General features: G+C 44.2%; 1 protein-coding gene across 3 annotated transcripts in view; it reads left to right on the top strand.

Moving 5' to 3' along the window:
* Positions 1 to 21,275, top strand: part of Atp10b (ATPase phospholipid transporting 10B (putative)) — a 110,149-nt gene that overhangs the window by 24,765 nt on the left and 64,109 nt on the right. For all 3 annotated transcript variants that reach the window (XM_077797699.1, XM_026395378.2, XM_077797701.1), the window contains 4 exons: positions 9,229 to 9,314; positions 13,320 to 13,426; positions 17,036 to 17,167; positions 20,344 to 20,471. In XM_077797699.1, the coding sequence (XP_077653825.1) occupies positions 9,229 to 9,314; positions 13,320 to 13,426; positions 17,036 to 17,167; positions 20,344 to 20,471 (453 nt within the window). The remainder of the gene's footprint in view (positions 1 to 9,228; positions 9,315 to 13,319; positions 13,427 to 17,035; positions 17,168 to 20,343; positions 20,472 to 21,275) is intronic.

The raw sequence follows: 21,275 nt of genomic DNA, 5'->3' as shown, positions 1-21,275 counted from the left end.
TTTATATCCATTAAGTCCACGGGCTTTGCAAAATGATGCTACTCTAACTCATATCTATTTTTACAAATTCCGCCTCATTATTGGGTTGTGCTGAGTTGTCTTCTGGACAGGAAATGCTGGGTAAGTGTTTGATGCTTTCTTTTCATTTATCAGTTTTCAAATTAATGATTTGGTTCGCTAGCATCCTCCAAGGTGGTCAAGTGAGTTTTTCTCTTTTAATATCCATAAGAATTCTTAGATTTAAAAGCAGTGGATGCATATCAAATCAATGCACCTGTTCTCTTTACTGGTTGTCCATCTTTAGCCAGTAGGAACTTCAAAAATAGAAGTGGCTCCTGAGTCCTTCCGACAGGACCTCAGTAGTTGCGGACAGATCTGGTTCCTTTCCACAGAAACTTATATTTAGAAACTGCAATAAGTACATGCTAGAGGTGCTCATTACTGTCTGGATGATCATTATTTCTATGTCATTTAAGTGACAGAACTAGGACTTTTTTAGAATTGAATACATCAGAATTTGTGCTGATAGGACAATTCCAACTCAGGACTAGAGGTCTGAACTCTACCTCATCAATACTGAACATGTCAATCCTCCCGCCACATCAGACAGAGTCCTTAGCCACTTTGCTACTCTACTCCTTTTTAATACTCACCACTAACAGGAGCCTGTGAGGTGGAAAAGGTAGGAATTGAAAACATTTTAGGGTTAAGGAAACCTGATCTCGGAGAGATTGGATTTTCAAATATCACCCAGTTAGTATGGCACGTAGTCAGAATCAGAACTCAATTCTGATGATCCTGGTTGTTTTTCCCACTGATAAACTACATCCTTTTAAATGTAGTTTTTATTTCTCAAATGAACATCATTTTCACGTACATGAGTATGCTGAAGCTATCCAAGTTCTAGGTTATAATTGTTTAGGATAACTAATAATTTTATGGTGAAGAAACAACTCTACGAAAAACCATTATCATTTCTTCTGGACTCTGTCCTCCTCTTAGTGAGTTTCTTCTCCAGTCTCCTACTGGGGTGTGGACACACACATGTACATTGTAGAAGGGAAGAGTCCCTCTTCCCAGTGTTTAGCATTATTTGTACATTTCCACTGAAAATCATTTTCCACTTGTATCCCTCCAGGGCCCTATAAGGAAGCTCTGCTAGGTTATATGAAAGATGTAATCAAACTAAGGTGCATATGGATGATAACTGAAAAATTGCCTCCTTCCTACTATTTCCATATCTCAAGATAACACATTCACATTTTCATATTGACCATCACCACCTTAACCATTAAGAATAGTGGATATTTAAAGTCAGTATGGGAAATATTTGCTGTCTCAAATGATAATCATATCAATCTATGATTAGACAAAACTTAGTTGTACATAACAGAACTTGGCTTTAAAGTAGCTTGGACCAAAAGGGGATTGATTAATTGGAAGAATACAGGGCAGAGGGGAGCCTTATGGTCCTGTGCAACCAGGAAGTAAGAATCCACCAGTACAATCTCCGTCTCTCATCTGCATTTCTCTCAATGTTTAGCCCCGACCTCTCAGACCAACAGTGCTGTGTTTATAGCTTAACCCATAGAGGGATGAAGAACCTTTCGTGATGTCTAGATTGAAAATAAAACATTGCAGAGTAAAAGGCTGAATGGCCCGACGGGTACCATGTGCCCACTCTTAGGCCTATTAGCTCTGGCCAGAGGAGAAGGATTCTGTGAGTGGCAATCCACAACTTGAACTTCATAGTAGAATTTGATCTATGGGGTGGAAGATTTCTGAGCAGTGCAGAAATAAGTATCCAATATACCTATTACATACCGGGACTGTGTAAGCCTAATTTATATATGGACAAAGTCATCCATCCTCAAGGAGGGGGACTAAATATCTTCTGTGTCTCCCCTGCAGCCACTAGAGCTCTTTCTCTTCCCGAAGGGCTCTTCCCTGGCCCCTCTCTGCCTGGGCAACATTCTGTACTGTGCACCAGGGTTCCTCCTTCCTCATGCTCCCATAGGCTTTGTTCTCATCTCTGTTGGAATCCATTCAAGAAATTCACTTAGCATCTTAGGAGGTCCTCCTGTGGCAGACACCGTGCAGGGAGTTTGGTTGTTACCAGCAGAGGTGACACATCCTGATCACACCTTCTGCCGACAACAACTTCTTATGATTCCTCAAAACTGAAATTCATGCTTTTCTTTCTTTTTTATTTATTTCTTTCTTATATGACAATAGTGGAGTGCATTGCATTCATAATTATCCATTCACAGCACAATTTTTTGTAATTCTGTATATAAAGTATGTTCATGCTTTTCTTCTTTGCCACCTCTTTGACAAAAGCATTGGATTTCATATTATTTTCTTAGTCATGCCAAGGAAGAAAAAAATGGGCACAGAAAAGATTTGTCTGTGTAATACTCATGTAAGGCACCAATGCCCATATTTTAGACATCCTGCTATTTGTCTACTCATCCATTCAAGCTTTCACCCCTTTATGTATGGCCTCTACGTGGCTCTCTATGTGGTGGGTCCGTAGCATACTCTAGGGGTGCTGGAGTAAACAAGAGACAAGCAAGCTGTGAAATTACACAGACCATTGTTAACAAACAACTCTACTAATAATTCCTCTTAGAAATGACAGAAAAAATATCAGGAACATCCTCTTGGAAATGACAGAAAAAGATCAGTGGTACATGCTTATAATCCCAGCTACTCCAGAGGCTAGGACAGGAGGATTGCAAGTTCAAGGCCAGCCTCAACAACTCGCAAAAACCTATCTCAAAATAAACAAGACTGGGGATGTGGCTCAGTGGTAGAGTACCTCTAGGTCAATCCTCAATACTGAGAGAGAGAAAGAAAATGACATGTGTCAGTTTTGAATGACAAACTCATGCCTTATATGTTAGGAAAATGTCCTAAAAAGATCTCAAGATTACTCAGCCCTGAATATGAAACAGAATAGTTGTCCACTTACAAAAAGGGACCTCAGACTATATGGAATCCTTAGATGGAGTCCCACTCACCAGACCCTCCAGTCCAATCTGTGTGCTTTGTGCAGATGGCTGGGCAGCAGGGGCCCTGTGGCTGATTGAATACCTGGATCATTCCTCATCCAGAGCCAGAGGAGGGTAACTGGCAGTCACTCTGTTGTGTGTTATCTTGAAAAGGATTCTCACCAACCAGGAAGCAGAGAGGTTATCTAGTGCTGGGTAGCTGTCATTAGTTTTCAGATTGCATTTTCAGAAATCATGGTGTTGTTTAATTTATATTCCAGGAAGAAAGAGTCAGCAGCTAAGGTGTGAAGAATATTTGTATCAGACAAGCTGGTAATGGAAAAAAAAAAAAAAAAAACCCTGTAAGAAGTAGTCTTCTGAGTTTTCAGCACATACTACAGGATCGTGACATACCATCCCTGTGTGTCACTACCTTGTTGGGTGCTGCTTGCCTGTCCTGTAACTCCTATGACCTGGGGTGGTCCAGGTGAGCAGTCCATGGCTGAGGGTCACTGCACCACCTGCCATCCTCATGGTGGGCACAGGTGGTTCTTGTAGTCCTCTCACCCAAGGATCGCAGAGAACAGACTCAGAGCTGCTCAAAAGCATGATCCCTCACAGTTCCCTTCCTCGTTTTCCCAGATATCCTTGGCTTACAGGAAAAACTCCGTGTTAGAGGTGTTTGCTGATTTTCCTTTCTTCGATCAACAAATCATTTTAGTATCCATTGAGGGGTTGTCATGGTGATCAAAGGTGTTCTTCCAGTTCTATAGAAATTTCACTGTGGGTCACTTTTCTTTGTAATGTCGAGATCCTCTATGACTATGTAGTTGTTTTTTTTTTTTTTTTTAAGTAGTGCTGTTCATTATTTAAGAAATTTGATTTTTGGAAAAGCTACTGTGCATTTGGTGGCCTTTAAAAATATATTTGTAATTTACTAATCTCAAGAATTCCTGAAGAAATTTTAAAAGTAGCAGTATATGTATGAGTCTTACTTTACTCAGTTTTTTAGTTCATACAGGAAATTCGTGGATAAGCTACAATAGCTTAGTCTACCAGTTGAAAAACAACTGACTTATAGAAAGTATAAGTACTTGACAGTTTAAAATGTAAGATATTACAAGTGACTGCTTGGATATTAAGAATTGTTGAGGTTCAAAGAAAAAAAGACTGCTCAGGTCTGTGGTGAACAGAGATGGGTTCCTGAGAAGTGAACCCTCAACCTTGAAAATGGAAGTTTAAAAGAGCAAGAGAATTGCCAATATAGAAAATTTAGGAATAAAACATTTAAGACCCAGATCATCTAGGCAGGGAGCACTAAATGCAGCAAGTGAAAAACAAGGCAAACTTTAGAATGAGACAAAACTGAGTTCTCTTGAGACGAGTGACCTTGGGCCAGTTACTTATCATAATCAGTGCTCAGTTTTCACCTCAATAAAATGGGGCTAATCAGTTTCAAACACTTCATAAATAAGGAGTAAATAAGGGATAGCCGTTTTGAAAAGCAATTTTACCAAACACCACCATAGGAAAATATTTAATATACCTGTCGGACTGAGTAGATGCTGTATTGATTAGGAGTCTGTTTGCAATAAACTAAAGCAGCTGGCACAAGGGTGCACACCTGTAATCCCAGCAGCTTGGGAGGCTGAGGCAGGAGGTTCACAAGTTCAAAGCCAGCCTCAGCAAAAGCGAAGTGCTAAGCAACTCAGTGAGAGACTCTCTCTAAATAAAATACGAAATAGGGCTGGGATGTAGCTCAGTGGTCGAGTGCCCCTGAGTTCAATCCCTGTACTCCACCTCCCAAAAAAAGAAACAAAAGCAATTCTGCTTAACTGAAGCAAACTGGAATATTGGTAAGAGTGTGGTAGGAAAGGGGAGAAATGCACACATGACTTACAGAATCATAGGTAGCTGAAGATCCGGGCTCAGAAATAAGAACCAGGAAACTTGAGGGCAGTGGAAGGCTAGTAGTACCAGGAATCATTTGATGGTCGTATTCTTTTGATTCCTTCCTGGAATCATTACACAGAATCCAAAGTCTAATAGTGGAGAGAGTCTAAGGGTCTGGGCTTCTGGACTTACAATCCCCTCAAGATTATGAACCAAGGAGGGAAGGTACATCCCCAAAGAAAGTCAAAGCATATTTATGCAGGAAGAGTGGAATGGGAGGCAGGCAGGCAGCAAACAATGACCCACTGCAGGAAAAAACTTCAAAAGACCATGGGTGCACATTATTATTTAACCACAAATTTATTGATTAACTTGATATTCAGTTGTGAAAAATAGTGGAAAGCAAGCCCCAAATGTACAATCTGAGGCAAGCACCAGGGAAATAGCCTGTTCTGGTGACCTGGATCTATCTCAGTCTGATGGTTTCCTCTTGGCCTTCCCAGAGTCTCAGGCTGTATCTGGGGCACAGGTCAGCCAGGAGCACCTCAACCCTGGGGAGTTATCGTACCCTGACCTTTGGCTCACTTTCCCTGGCCTTCAGAGGTCCCGCCATGGACACACCTAAGCAAGACCGGGAACTGCAGTGTTTTATAACTCCAGTAATTCATTTGGTTTCTAATCTCTTCCTCCTTCTCTCCTGGCTTGTATAACATGGGTATTCAGTAAACGCTTGAACTCATGAATGAATGAGTGGGATCTAGGATTTTGAAGATGTTTTTTATTTGCTGAACCAAAATGCATTCCCATAAAAGAAGTGACCACCTTCCTTCATATCAATTAAGATCAGACCTGAGACTGTGGGTCCGTCTTTACAGCAAGGCCTGCTTTCTATCTCCTCGTCCATCAACTTTCAAGATGTACATTCCTAGAATCATGCTCTCCAAAACTAACTCCACTTTAACAAATCTTCATGGTGTATCTGTTGAAATAAAGTGTTCCAGGAACCACCCCAGAGAAGATTGATGGTCTACTAGACCTAGGCACAGGTGTGTTAAACAGAGACATAAAGCTTGCACCCAGAAAAGAGCAATCAATTCTGATGGGGTGGAGTAAAAGGGTCTGTGGGGATTAGAGTGGGCTTCATAGGAGAACTGGAACAAAATCGCCTCTTCAATACTAAATTTTAAAGCAATCCTTAAGAGAATGTTTTCTAGGCAAATTAGTGCCTTAACTTCTATGCATACCCGTCATGGGTACCCTACTTTAAAAAGCAAATGTGTTTGAAAAAGGCAACATTGCACTGAGTACTATGGCCATTTAATGTATTTTCTATGGAGAATGGATTCACTTAGTACATCAGGCACTTCATTCACAGGAGGTGGGAAATAAAACCAGAAAAGGAAACAGGGCCAAGCGAAGAACTCACGCTAGCCTTTCCTTCATACACCCAATGACACTGTGGTCAAGAAAGCAGACACCATACTGTTCGAAATTTGTCTTCCTATTCTGCTGGCCAAAAGACACTGGGGAAAGCAGGGTTTCTTCCTAAGCCTCAGTTTCTTTATCTGTAAAACAGGATGATAATGGAAACTATGTGATAGTTAATCATAAGAATTAAAGAAGCGAGCATGTATAAAATACTTAGTTCCTTTTACCAAGCACTCAATCAAATCTGACAATAATGACAAGAGCAGGAAGAGAAGGAAGAATAATCAAGGTGATGATGATGGTGACGACTAGCTTTGGATTTCAATGATGCGAGTTGCCATCCCAGCCTGTTACTCAACAACCACAAGACTTGACTTCAGTCTCCACTTGTACCTTTGTCCAAACCTCTTAAAGCTACCGTGGTAACTTAATGACAAGTGTCAAGGACAAAGGGCTCAGGATTGGTAAGTCTGCCCTAAAGAACCAAGGACATACAGTCTTCCCTGTGCCTTCCTGGCAATCAGTGAGACTTCACCAAAGGGCAGCACCTTAGATAAGAGACTGATAGATCTCGTGTGGCACTGCGGTTCCTCCCATCCCCGGGCTGTGTCCCAGCAACCTCCCTGGAGGGAGCTCCAGCAAATCCTCAAAAGCAAGAGGGCATGAGTACCCTTCTCCAGGGTCTGTGATGCAGAGGGAAGGAAGGAGCCAGGCGACAGGTGGTTAGAGAGAGCAAAGTCACCTTGATATGGAGAAAGGCAGAAGACCCAGGCTGGTGCCTAGAGAGAAAGGAGAGCAGGAACCAGGGAAGGGAGGCCTCAGGAGGAAGGCAGAGAGTTAACTTCACCTTGGCTGGGGATCCAGAGTGTGATGAAAGCACAGTGTGACCTCAGTCACTGCAGAAGGCTCCTGACTGCCACTCATCTGTGAAATGGGTCTGGATGTGGAAACCCAGCGATGAGCTGAATGGTATGGGTCAGAGTGAGCACATGAAGGCTGGGGCTCAGCACTAGCATACTTGCCTGGCACATGTGAGGCACTGGGTTTGATTCTCAGCACCACATATAAATAAAATAAAGGTCTATCAACAACTAAAAAAAAAATTCTAAGTGAGCACACGACTTAATCAGGGGTCTGAAAGCTAACAAATTACAGCATGATCTGTCGATCTCAGAACTCAGCAAGTGTTTGTCCCTGAAAGGATCGATTCCTGGAGGGAAGGGGGCCATATTTTTAGAAACTCCTGGATGGGTAATTTATTTCAAGTGAGTAGAGAGCTTATTTATATTGGCACCGTCGCAGATGCAATGGAGAGTATATTTACACAAAGGCAGAAAACGCTATCATTTCTCCAAATCAATCTGCCCTTTTGAACAGCTGTACCTTGAAACTCTAGGGATAAATTCATTCCTAGTGCTATAAGCTCTGCTCAGGTAAGCATTTCCAATCTGACAGAACTACTGCATTCCGTTTGTTCCACATTTCCAAACTTTTCCATCCAGATTCTCTCTTCTGAGGCGTGAGTCAGGCAGGGCAGGTGGTGTTAATCAATGCGGAAACTGAGACTGAAGAGTTGAACCTAGAATGAGTCAACCAGGAGTGTAGAGTTAGAAACAGTTCTTCACCCCTAACTGAGTTTTACCCATTATATCATAAAATCTTGTACAACTAAAATGCCTTTAATAAGCAGAGTTGAGAATATGTTTAGATACTTAGCTACAAGTTTGTTCCCCAGGAAGAGGTTTTACAGTTAGATTTAAATTCAAATCCCACTCATGGTATGACCTTGGACAACCTCCCTTACCTTTTTTTTAAAATTAATTTTATTCTTTTAAATGCACAACAGCAGAATGCATTATAATTCTTATTATACACATAGAGCACGATTTTTCATATCTTTGTGTATAAAGTATGTTCTTGCCAATTCATGTATTTATACATGTATTTTGTTTTCCAAACTTTAAGGTGGGGGGGACGATAAAAGTTTCTGCTTCGTAGGATAATTATAAGCCCCCAAACAAATAAAAGTGTAAAGATCTCATCACAGGGTCAGGCAGAATTAAGAGTCTGGTAAATTCGATTTATTTTGCTTTGTTAGCTATTATTTTCACAGTATTTTTAGAATAGCAAATGAATTGAAACAATGTAACTATTCAATAGTGAAATGCTTTTACAGGTAATAGGGCACATTCACACAATAGGTTTCTATTCAGATCTTCATAGACAAAATTTGTAGCATGTAAAAATGTGCAAGATACAGGAGCACCAACTCATTTTTGAAATGCATAAATGTACCTGTGGGCATGCATATGTGTGAATATATCTTTTAACACCATAGAAGTATTTTATATATATATATATATGAACATATAAGTTGTGGCTCTCTCCAGGTAGTGTGATTTATGACCCCTTCATTTTGATCATCTATTTTTGTGCTGCCTAATGTATTAGCCACTGGCCACAGGTAGCTATTTGACTTTAATGAAAATTCAATTTGAAAACCAATTCCTGGGTCAAGCTTCAAGTGTTCAATAGCTACATGTTTCAAGTGTTCAATAGCCACATGTGCCTGGCGGCTCTGTGTTGGACAACACAGCCTTAGAATGTACGTGTCCATGGTTGGAGTAGGTTCTATTGGACAGCACTGGGCTGGGGACTGGAACCCAGGCCTGCCTGAGAAACACGGTCAGTGCAGAGGTCTTCCTGGGCTCTGCACCCATCTTTCCATTCATATCTACTTTCTCCTCCTTAATGAGGATTTAACTCTGCTTCCTACACGTTGCAATTGTCACTGTGTGACAAAGCAGGAATCACCTTATTCGTGATGGTTCTAGTAGTGATTAGCTCTCCGGATGATCCTATTAAGACTAAATCAGTAGGACTTAATAACCTCACAGAATTCTGTCTCTCTCAGGAGCTGCAGTTCCAACCAGAGCACTTCTGCAATACCATCGTGTGTGAGAAACCCAACAACCACCTCAACAAATTTAAGGGTTACATGTAAGTATCTAGTGCCTCCGGTCTGCTAGCAAATGTCTCCTCTGCAGCTAGGAAATGTGTTTTCTTGCAATGCTCAAACAGATAAGCACCTGGATCCTGAGGAATTTTATTTTTTATCATAAAGGAAGATTAGAGAGAGAGAAGTTGGATTTTTTTTTCCTGAGTGACCTTCATTAAATGTCAAGGTGAAATTCACCAGAGGTTTATGTAGAACCTTAGTGAAATTGCATCACAATGAAGATCATGCTCTGGAGTTGGGGGAGGAAAGGATAATTTAAGTAAAATGGATTATAGTTAAGAAAGGAGACCTCAGAGTTTTGACAGACCTGGGCTTGAATTGGAGTTCTCCCATTATAAGCTGTGTGAGCTTGGGCAAATGAATTAACCTCCCTGAACCCTAGTTTCCACATCTGTCAAGTGAATATCTATGTCATAGACTTTTCCATGAATTAAGTTATCATTTTCAAGGCCCTCAGCATAGCAACTGGCAAAGAATAAATGCTCATCTATTGGTATGCTGCAGTTGCAATTACTGCCACTCTTCCACTTTGGTTCAGTCTAAAAATTTTACTGTAATTCTGCTTCCACATCAGACTACTGTGCTGTCTGCAAAATAAGGGCAATGGTAACAAATGTGAGTACTTGCCTTCTACAGTGCTAGAACAGTTCTTAGAGCACTTCACACGTCATCTAAATGTTCCCAGCAACCCAAGGAAGCAGGTGTCATGATCCCCATTTTTCAGATGGGGAGTCTGATGCACCAAGATGTCCAGATGCACCAAAGACTCAAGCAGGTATAGACAAAGCCAGGACTTAAATATGGCTCTTCAGACTCCAACCCTGAAATGTTTCTACTGTCCTACATCACAGAGTCATGCCAGCCTCTCACCAACAGGCCTGGGATGAGCTTGAGAAGACTTCTGTGCTTCTCTCCATTCGCATTTCCTCGGGTTGCCTGGGATGTCAAGAGGGAGAATGTGAGAAGTGAAAGATTAAGAACAGTGCAGGAGAAACCGCAGCTTTTAAGGCAAATTGCTTTTTAAATACACAGGAAGGGCTGGTGGAGACAGGCAGAGAAAGGCGAGAGCTGGGGACAGGGAGGACTTCATGGCAGGCATCTGGCAAGGCAGAGCTTGTCACTAGCCCTGGCAAGGAATGCACTCCTCGCACCTGTGGTTTATGGATTTGGTTCATCCCAAGTCATTTTCATTTCCGTAGAGAACAGCCTCATGGATGGGTTTCTGAGACTCTGTCTCCTTCAAATACCTTCTGTCCAGCTGAACTTCTCAGCTTTTAACCTAGGCTCTGGCCCATCTTAATCAGAGAGATTTGGGGACAGAATTGTCCCAGGTCCACTCAACCCCAGCATCTCCTCTCCCTGGTTGCTGCTGCCAGAGAGCCGACTCTCCCCCACCGGCCTGAGCTCCACGGATGATCCTGAAAGCCCAACTGGTCAGTCCCATAGCCAACCCATGGACAATGGGCCCTCTTGATGTGGTCCTGCATCCTGGCCACGCTAGGCGAGGAGAATGTCCCCAGGCCCATGCACCTTATTCATGAGGGAACCCACTGGTCCCTGGGTGCAGTGGTGCACGCCTCTAATTCCAGCGGCTCAGGAGGCTGCGGCAGGAGGATTGCAAGTTCAAAGCCAGCCTCAGCAAAATTAGGCACCAAGCAACTCAGTGAGAGCCTGTCTCTAAATAAAATACAAAATAGGGCTGGGGATGTGGCTCAGTGGTCAAATGCTCCTGAGTTCAATCCCTGGTACCAAAATAAATAAATAAATAAAAGCCCACTGGTTTGATGTCTGAGTTTCCCCTGGAAGCTTCTGTGGATCTCCTTAAGTGTTCCCTGTGACTTCACAGGTCAACTAGAAGATGAACAGCCTTTATTGATCTAATCAAAGATTATAAGTGTCAAATTTGAAAATGCAATTTTTAAACAAAAGAATCTATAGAACAGTGGCTCTCAATTAGAGGAAATCTCCCTCTTCCCCAGCCAGGGGACACTTGGGAAGATCTGGAGGCATTTTGGGTTGTCACAACTGGGGAGTTGTGTCGCTGGCATCTTGTGAGTTGGGGCCAGGGATACTGCCCCAAATTTACAGTTCACAAGGAAGCCCCCACCACACTGAATCACCCAGCCCAAGATGTTAATAATGCCAGGATTGAGAAATGTCTCTGAGTCCTTTAAATAGAGCATCCCTGTAAACAAAGAGCATTCAATAAAGCAGCAGTTATGAGAAAGCTAATCCTTTCCTACTGTCCTTTGGAAAAAAAGAACGTTATTACTGAAGTGGAAGCTTCTGTTATGATATCTCCTCAGATCATCATAAATATGTTCCTTAAACCATAAGCTACTGACAGACAGGTTCAAGATTCATTAGCCCGAGAGTCAATCCACAACTAGCCTCTTCCTTGATAGATAGATAGAGCAATCGTGGATCCTAAAAGTCATCCTCAGACCGCCTTTATGATTTTTTATCATATTCATCAAAATCTATACTTTTTCCTACCAAATTTATAATTGCTTGATTTTTAAAATTCATTTCAAAAGGAAAATTTATACAACTAGACCTTTGAAAACTAATATCACTTGCTATACATAGAAGGTCATAGTAAAATGCATATGGTGACACCAAAACCTGTATTGTTGAATTTAATGAAAGACCATTTGCCATAAGCCTCCTCTGTGTTATAAAATGGGATGGACAAGTGGCAGAACAGGGTTCATACTCCCACCTGAAATGAGGACATCCTCCTTGACAGATTCACAGAATCAGATAAGGGGGTGGCACTTTGAGAACCCCAGAGTAGTGAGAACCTCATCAGGGGTTGTTGTCTGCTACCTGCGTTTCCAGGTCCTCCGATGCTCCAGGCACTAGATGTGTGGCCTTGGAAAAACCCTCAGCCTTTCTGAGCTTCAGTTTTTTCATGAGCAAAGACAATCACCCTGCTAGCTTTCCAGAGCTGTAAAGATTCAAATAAGGCCAAGTAAGTGAATGTGGTTTATAAACACAGGAATTATTAGCATGAAAAGGCACGCTAGGTTGCAGCCGAGCACTCAGGAGCCAGACCCCCTAAGTGTGAATCCTGCTCTGCCACCTACTAGCTCCACAAACTTGCCTCTGTTTTCCTGTCTGTGAAATGGGTATGACAACATGCCCTAGCGTCTTAGGAGGCTTACTTAACACATGGAAAAGTCTTGCAAGCAGATGTAGGGAAATGAAATACTGAAGAACTATAAGGAGAGAAAGCTTTTAGAGTCTGAACTATTTTTTTTCCTCTTAATGTTTCTGGAGCATTATATTTAAAGTTGGTTAAAAAAAAATTCTCCGAGTAAAGGCATCATGATAGACTAAGGGCCAGAACCCAGGAAATAATATAATCAGTCTAACTCAGAAGTTTCTGGAGGAATGGAAGATGCAATGCTCCCCAAGGCTGCAGGAAGGAAGAGATTTCATCTCCTCACTAAGAGGCTGCCACCAGTGAGTTGGGCAAATAGCGATTATCCAATTCTGCTTATTTTGTGGGAGACTGAGAGAAGGATAGAACGGGAGAGAGGCCAAATGCTTCTCAGAATGAGAAGTGGCGACTGCCCTTCCCTACCTGACCCTACTGCCTTTCCTGTCTCCTGGTAAAAGAGACCTATCTAGTGTCCACGATGCACTTGGATGTCCAGTTTGGGTTGATCAGGTTCCTGGCAGCAGCAAGCACAAGGGTGTGAATGCTGCGTAAGGAGCACCACAGCAGGCCTCACAGGGCAGTAAGTGAGGACTTCCTAGGGTGGACAACTCCATTCTGATGGTCCAGCCCCCCCCCCAGGCCTAGGAACCATGACAGGTGCCCTCGAACCTACAGGAGAGTGGATTCCCGGTTACTACCGCCCTCTGAAAATGAGGGAGGAGAAGGTTTACATATACTCACAGTTTTTCTTCTGTGATACTAACTAGTGACCAGGTGGACAGGCCACCAAACCACCCTGTCTCTCCTTCGTCATCCCCAGGGAGCATCCCGACCAGACCAGGACTGGCTTCGGCAGTGAGAGTCTTCTGCTTCGAGGCTGCACTATCAGAAACACGGAGGTGGCTGTTGGCATTGTCATCTACGCAGGTCATTGTCCTTGGGCCTTTCGGTTGTCCAACATTTTCTTTATTCTTCTATTCTTTCCCTTGAAATCTGCCTTCACTCCATAAGAATCCACTGCAGTTCAAAGGAGCAGAGTCACATAACAGCCCATCCCTCAAGTAAGCAAACTGAGGCTGGGATCACACCTGTTTGCTCAGTCCACATGAGGCTTCAAAGTAATAATGAGATTCCAAAGTCCTATCACTCATCTGAAGCAGATAGGGTCACACTCACCCACCCAGTGGATTGGTGACACTCACCAAAGGGAGGGTAAAGAGGGACTGTCTTCTTGGGCCTATAGAATAACCTCACTAAACATAACAACCTCATCTTGTATGCCCAAATTTAGTCATTTTGTACAGTGCGAAGAATACTTGTATCTGCTCTGGAGAATTCTTGAGGATCAGATGACCCAACACATGAAAGGCACTCTCTCTAGCATAGTGAGAGCTCAATGGGCTTTGATTATGGGTTTTGTAATCATGCTTTTACTGTTATCTTTGTTTATTTTATGGCTCTAGATTGGAGCACTCTATTATTCCACTTTCACTACTATAATGAAATACCTGATGCATGCTAACTTTATGATGAAAAGAGGTTTATTTAGTTCACAGTTTGGGAGGTTTCAAGGCATGACTCTGGCATTGACTCGGCTCTAGGGAAGACTAACATTTGGTGGAATAACTGACATCCAAACCATAGCAGGGGTCTCCCTCCTTTCTGCTTTAATTCTGTTCTCCAGTAACAAAGGGGTGACAGCAGTACTTTCCCCAAAGTAATCAAAAGTCTCAAAGGAAACTCTTGTGAGTCCCCATTGCCTAACAGCTGGAGCGTGGTAGGTGCTCAGTAGATCTCTATCGTTACATGAATGACTAAAGACATCATTTCCTGTAGAGGAAATAGTCTCTCTGGAGAGTCTATAATTCACTGGAAGCATCTCCATTCCCTGGGATGCTTTTGGAGTATTTTGCTTTTTTTTTTTTTTTGGTTTCATTCATTTTGGTCTGAGTAGAACTCCATATTGATAGACATGAAAGATAGACATAAGTATCCATCTACTCTAAGGTTTACTTTTTAGGGTTGTCAAAGAAAAACAGGTCTTTTTAAAAGTTAATGTCACTAGTTAGCTAGCTTTTCCTACCTGGGGGAGGGGGGAGAGGAGTGTGTTTTTCAGTTCAGGTGACTTCTTTCAAGGCTCTTTGGCAAGGAAGTTCAGCACCATCTAGTAGACCTACTGCACTTGAACTCTCCACAAATCCCTGCCCCCAGAAAACAGAAAGAGAAAAGCCACACAGATTTAGAGCTGTGCTTCTCTGCCTGAGTGAAGACAAAGAACCACTAAATGAGTAATGGGTAGGAAAGGACTTTAACTGGAGAGCCAGGCAGCCTGGGGAAAAGATCCTGTGGATCTGAATGTTCCTGTGTGAGCTGGTGAAATTTTCTATGCAAGAGGAACTAATAGTTCCTACCTGGCAGTAATGTAAGGATCAAAGGAGGTTATCTGTGAAAAGGCCTGAAGAGTACCTAGAATGAACTAGACACACACACACACAAATGGAGCTCATTGTTTTGAGTATCACTATGTAGATCAGGGGCTCTCAACCTGGGCATAGCTGATGTTTGGTCCATTGACAACATTTTTTGCAGGGAGGGGCTTTCTTGTAAAGTGTTGAGTGACATGTCTGGTCCCCACCCAGTACAGCCATTAGAACCACCCCATTCCTGAGTTAAGATCATCAAAGACGTCTCATACATTGCCAAATGTATGAGAATAAACAACCACTGGTTAAGAATAACAGTCCAGAGTTATCTTCTCTCTCATGAAACTGTGGACAGACACATAGGGCCAAGAACTCAGGCCAAGTTGGGCTTTCCAGAAGGAAGAGATGCAGTGTGGAGGTGTGTGCTCATCACTGCAGGCAGTGTTCAAGCCCCTACTGTGGGCTAGGAACTAGCTTAGGTACTTGATCTACATTCATTCAGGCCCCCACCCCAAATGCACCCATGATCATCATCTCCCATTTGACCAATAAGGAATTGAGGAGCAGAGGAATTCATTGGCCTGAAGTCACATGTCTTCTGAGTTTAATTCCCTGTAACCCAAGGTCAAATATCTGCAAGAATCAAGTTCTGACTCGAAAGCCCATGTCCTGACCACAATACCACAGGGCCTTCCTGTATACTCAACTCTAGCCCAGATAACAGGCAGAGTCTCAGCAGGTGACGAGCAGGTGGGCAAAGAGCATGGTCCCAGGACCCTCTGCACACACTGAGCCTGAGGCGGGTGGAAAGCTATGTGTGCACTTGGTCTGTGCTCCTCATCTGCAGAACTCCTCCCAAGCATAGCCACTTGAGTCTAATTTAATAAACCTGAGGATCATTCACTCCTGTTCTGTTGCTGCTTTAAATCCACAAGGCAACCAGCAAAGCAGCATTGAAGCCATTTGCTTCTGGAACTGATGCATGGGTTTTCTTTGATTTTGCACAGAAAATATGTGACTGCCATTTTTCAATTTGACCACCGAGGAAGAGTGCAGCTTGGTAATTAAAATCCAGCAACCCCAGAGAGGAGGCTCTGTCCCAAGGCAATGTCTCAGGTTGACTCTTAGCTCTCTGCTGTGTGACCTGGGGCACCACAGGTTGGTGAAAGGAGACCCAGACTGGGACTCAGAATCGTGGCTTCCTACGGTGACTTTATTATGTCAATTTATTCTCTCTTTATGGAAAGGTCCATTCCACTCTCTGGTTGTTCCCTTTCCCTACTGAAAAAAAAAAGGAGATAACTGGAAAAGATGGAGAGTCTTCAAATATTGTCATCCTTTGGTTGAATGAAATTTTATACAAATGTCCCAGTTAGGGGTGAGGCTACTCGGAATCAATGCTGGGGTGATGGCCTTTGGTCCCTATTACTGTCGCACAGAAAACACCAACTCTTCAAGCTCAACCAAAAAGGGAAATACAGGAACTACTGGCCCCGAACGCTGTCCTATCACAGGGTCTTTGCACAGTACAATCTCACAGCCTAGAGTTTTTTTTCTCCCTCCCTTCAATGTTACCTCTTTGGAGAAGCTTTCTCTGACCATGCTGTCTAATGGCATCCCTTACCTGCCTCAGCCCTTTGATTACTGCTTTCTTTATTTTATGGGATTAGTTAATAGCTGAGAATTCTTATTTGTTTCTTTGTATAACTTCGCCAGAAAGGGAACACTTTGTCTTATAATGGCCAGAACAGTGCCTCTGGGCAAATTAGAGACAGCCCTTCCTAAAGACAGTGGACTTTCATCTGCCACAAGTTTGTCCTACTAACCTTAACGAGTCTCTGACTACTAAATAAGGGGTACCCAGAGAGCTGTGCATGGCAGCTCTGTCAGTGTCCACCACCACGCCTGGCACATAGGGGACACTCGGTGAACACCTGCTGGCACACTGGGGAGGCCCCTCCACCCATCCTCAGCAACCTCCCCGAGGCAGGACAGGCTCCCTAGCAAACGAAACCTTTTATCCCCAGCTCTGATGAGGAAAGCCAAGGGTGCGATCCAGGGCAGAGGCAACCAAATTGGGCCAAGGGACTCATTTTCTCATTCTCTCCCAAAGGCCATGACACAAAAGCCATGCTGAACAACAGCGGCCCCCGGTACAAACGCAGCAAGATTGAGCGGCGCATGAACACAGACATCTTCTTCTGCATCGGGCTCCTCTTCCTCATGTGTCTCATTGGAGCTGTAGGTATGGAATGTTCTGGAAAGGAAGCACACTAAGCTGTTTCTTTGCGCAAGTTGCTTCAATTCTCTGAGCCTCGGTTTCCTCATCTATAAAATAGGGCTCAGAAAAAAATAAAATCTATGCTGCCTACTTGACTCAGATGCCAAAGAAATGAAAATGCAGAAATCTCCTGAAAGTAATATGTGCTCGTAAATATTGGGGCTATCATGTGTCATGTATTGGTTCATAAAATACTTATGGGCCCCAGGCACTCTGGGCGTGAGAGGCTCACAAGGTGAGTTGGCCACAGGACTGGGCCTCCAGGGCTCCTGTCTAGCATGAAGGAGTCAAACATGAGCAGGTCCACTGGTTCAATCTGCCCCTCTCAGTGAGGGCTGCACATGAATACTACCTTCATTTCCTATCACTGCTTTTAAAAATAATCAGACTGCATCGATCAGTACAAAGTTCTGTTCTGGAGGTCAGAAGTCCAGAATCTGTTTTTTTCTAGGTTCAGATCAGCAGGTCTGGTTCCTTCTAGAGGCTGAGGGAAGGATACATTCCTTGTCTCTTTCAGCTTCCAGTGGTTGCCTGTGTCCCCTGGTTTATGGCCACTTCCTCCACCTGCTCTCACGCTCAGAGCACACCTCTCCAGTCCCTTCCTGTCCCTCTCATCAGGAGCAGTATCTCCCTCCTATATAAGGATACTTGTAATTATATCCCTGAACTCCCTTGGGTGACCCAGCAGACTCTCTCCATCTCAAATCCCATGACTTAATCACATCTACAAAGTCCCTTTTGCCATATGAGAGAGCGTATTCACAGGGCCTGGGGACTAGGCTGTATATTATGGGATGGGGGTGGGGGAGGACAAACGTGATTCAGCCTAAAGCAGGTGTCATGGGAACACCAATGGAGTCTTCAAGAGGCAGCTGCTTGAGCTGATTCCCAAATGGAGTAGGCATTCACTGGAGGAAGAGATGACAGGGCAAGTTTAGGGGTAGGATGGGGTGGTCAGCTGTGAGGAAAGAAAGAGGGAGGGCTACTATAGCCTCATGGACAGCACCCATAAAGCACAAGGAAGAACACGCATCACCAGAGGCAAGGAAGCAGTTGGCTGTTTGGCATGGAAAGAGCGAGGCCAAGAACAGAGACTGAATCCACGCCATGCCATGGCCAACTTCAGGAAGTATGAACAGGAGTGATCTGGAGTCTTTAAGTTGATCCTCAGAGTGAAGGTAGAGGACCCTTGGTAAAGCTTTTACCCATTCACCCCCTTAAGTTGAAATCTAATAATGATACCTGGGATGCTAAAGGAGACCCCAAAAGAACCAGGGATGATCATGAGGAAGAACTTGTGGGCTGGGTGGAGACCCCACCGCTGACCCCAACCCCATGAGCGTGATGGTGCTTGCTCTCTGCTTGTCTTAGAAAATGTAACATTGCTGCTGCTGAGATAGTGTCTGAGAGGTGAAGACCTCCCCTGGGTTCAGATCTAGGGTAAACCCCTCGGGGGTGGCCTGGAGTTTTCAATAAATACACTTCCCAAGTTTGTCTAGTAGCACTCCATGCAAGGGTGGCTCCTGGCTGCAGGGAGAGCACTGGGGACAGGCACCTGCCCACGTGGCCACCTCTGTGCCCTCAGAGTTCTGCAGGACCCTGCTTTGGGACAGGTTTTTCAAGGCCTGTCAGCACTGAAAGGACATTTAAGATCATCTCACTGTATCTCCAGAGAAAGGAAATTAATGATTAAAAGGCCATACAGCCAGATAAGGCACAGGCAACTAGATCCAGCTGGCAGGTTCCCAAAACAATAAATAGAAAGATAAAAGAGGAGGGGGTGGGATTCTGAGATTAGCAGCTTCCATACAGCACAGCAATGTGGGTGCCTCATTAAAGCCCAGCCCTGCAGGAGCAGAGAGCTCCCGGGTGAGAAAGAGCAGCACTGCAGGGTTCCTGACCACAGGTCCACCTGGTTTTTCTAAGGGTACTTTTTTTTGTTTGTTTGCTTTTATTTTTTTTTAATTATAGTCAACCCAATACCTTTATTTATATGTAGTGCTGAGGATCGAACCCAGTGCCTCACACATGCTAGGCAAGCGCTCCGCCAGCCCGCTGTTTCTCATTTCTTTACTCCAACTGCCCTTCCTGACACCCACCACCATACATACACACACTCTTGTCCAGGCTCTGGGACCCATCCAGGCCTCCTCCTCCTGACACCTTTTTCTGACTTCTCCTGTGTTACCATCTTGCTCCTATATAAAGGCCAGGGCCCCTCACTGTGCCACACAACATTTGCTCCATAGTATCACCCTCAAACAGCACCGTGCCCATAAGTCTCCTTCCGTCTGCCATGTGTGGTGGCATCTGGCCCATCTTCCCGGGCAATGATGTGTCTTGGGGCAGAGCAACATTCCCCAAAACTCCCTGTAGGTTGTACCCTGGAGCTGAGAGCTTTATACACAGTAGGTTATAATGACCCTGCCGTGACGTGTCATCACTGAGCATTACTGATCACACTGATGATCGGAGATGTTCGGAGAGCCCTGCAGCAGGTAGTGGAAGCCCTTCACCTGTGTAGGCCTCAGACGTGGGTGTTATCATCCCCTTTGCAGATAAGGAAACAGGGTAGCGGCTGTGGCTCTGATGGCACTCCAGGCTCTGCGTAGCACCCCTCATGCTGTGCGCAGTGTGTCCTTTTACATCGGGTGGTTGGTAGGGAACTCCTCAAGAACCAAGACAGACTCCTTGAATCAAGAAGCATTGGCTGAGGGAGGAGTGAATGGGCAAACAGAAAGATGGGTAAATGGATAGAGGGGTAGATGAGAGAAGAAGGGAGATCAAGACTCCCAGCCACACACTTTCACCCACACAACTAAAAGGAACACGCGTCCTTCTCCCTGTGTCCAACCCCTCGGGAACCAGTCTTCATCAGAACACAAGTAATCCGCATGCTCATCTCCTCCAGGAAAACAGACTTAACAGTAATGGTGAAATCTAGGGATTGATTGTAGGGTACGTGAAGAGCGCATTCGAGAGGGACGAGCTGCAGACCCCCACACCTGTGTTGTGCGGCATGAGGATGGGCTTCTCCCCAAGCCCTTCCATTTCCAGGAGTAGGTCAAGAGCTGATAGAATGGACCAACTTCCGGCCTAAATGCAGACTCTGCCTCACCTCTGGCTCCGTTTCTTCTCAGGTCACGGCCTCTGGAATCGGAACTTTAAGGAACACCCTCCCTTCGACGTGCCGGATGCCGACGGCCACTACCTTTCCCTGGCTCTGGGGGGCTTCTACATGTTCCTCACGATGATCATCCTGCTCCAGGTAGGCAGGCTCTCTAATTCCTACAACTCTGCAAAATAAAGAAAGGTCAGTGTTGGCCACAAGAGAAGTGACTGGACTGAGGTGAGGAGGTGGCTATTGCTTTCCTGTGAGGCTTTAAAAATGTTGGCTTTGAGGCCATTTCAGAGCAGCCCAGGCTTGTCGAGGGGACCTGGTCCCTCAAGATAACGGCTGTAGGGAAATGTTTATCAGGCTTTTCTATGAAGAGTAGGGTTACAACAGTGACCCCCACGCGCCTGTCTCTTTGACAGAAACAGAACAGACAAAACACTAATGACCTCAGAACAGAAGGAGAAGAGGGAGTTCTGAGAGCCACCGAGAACTCCCCAGCCCCTGAGCATCAAGAGAGAAGGGAAATGGGAGTTGGTGCCTTCACATCTAAGAGATGGAGAAGGAAAAGGGGAAAATGGAAGAAGACAGAGAGAATCAACCAAATGTGAGGCATTTAGGGATAAAGAAATGAATTTTAAAAAGTCTTCATGCTCCATAAGAAAATGTGGTCAATGAAAAGATGAGAGAAGTTGTAGTAGTCTTTGGTGAAGTTGCACTAGGTTAGATTTCTTGTGCTTTATGAGGGTGTTTCGTGATCCTCTTATCGATGAGCCACTTCTATTTTTGCGGGTAGGGGTGTACCGGGGGTTGAATTCGGGGATACTTGACCACCGAGCCACATCCCCAGCCCTATTTTGTATTTAGAGACAAGGTCTCACTGAGTTGCTTAGCACCCCACTTTTTGCTAGGCTCGCTTTGAACTCACGATCCTCCTGTCTCAGCCTACTGAGTTGC

Source organism: Urocitellus parryii, chromosome 1 (genome assembly GCF_045843805.1).
Source record: "Urocitellus parryii isolate mUroPar1 chromosome 1, mUroPar1.hap1, whole genome shotgun sequence".
Taxonomy (NCBI): Eukaryota; Metazoa; Chordata; class Mammalia; order Rodentia; family Sciuridae; genus Urocitellus; species Urocitellus parryii.
Note: the sequence above shows the minus strand (reverse complement) of the source record. Positions and strands in the feature narration are given on the sequence as shown.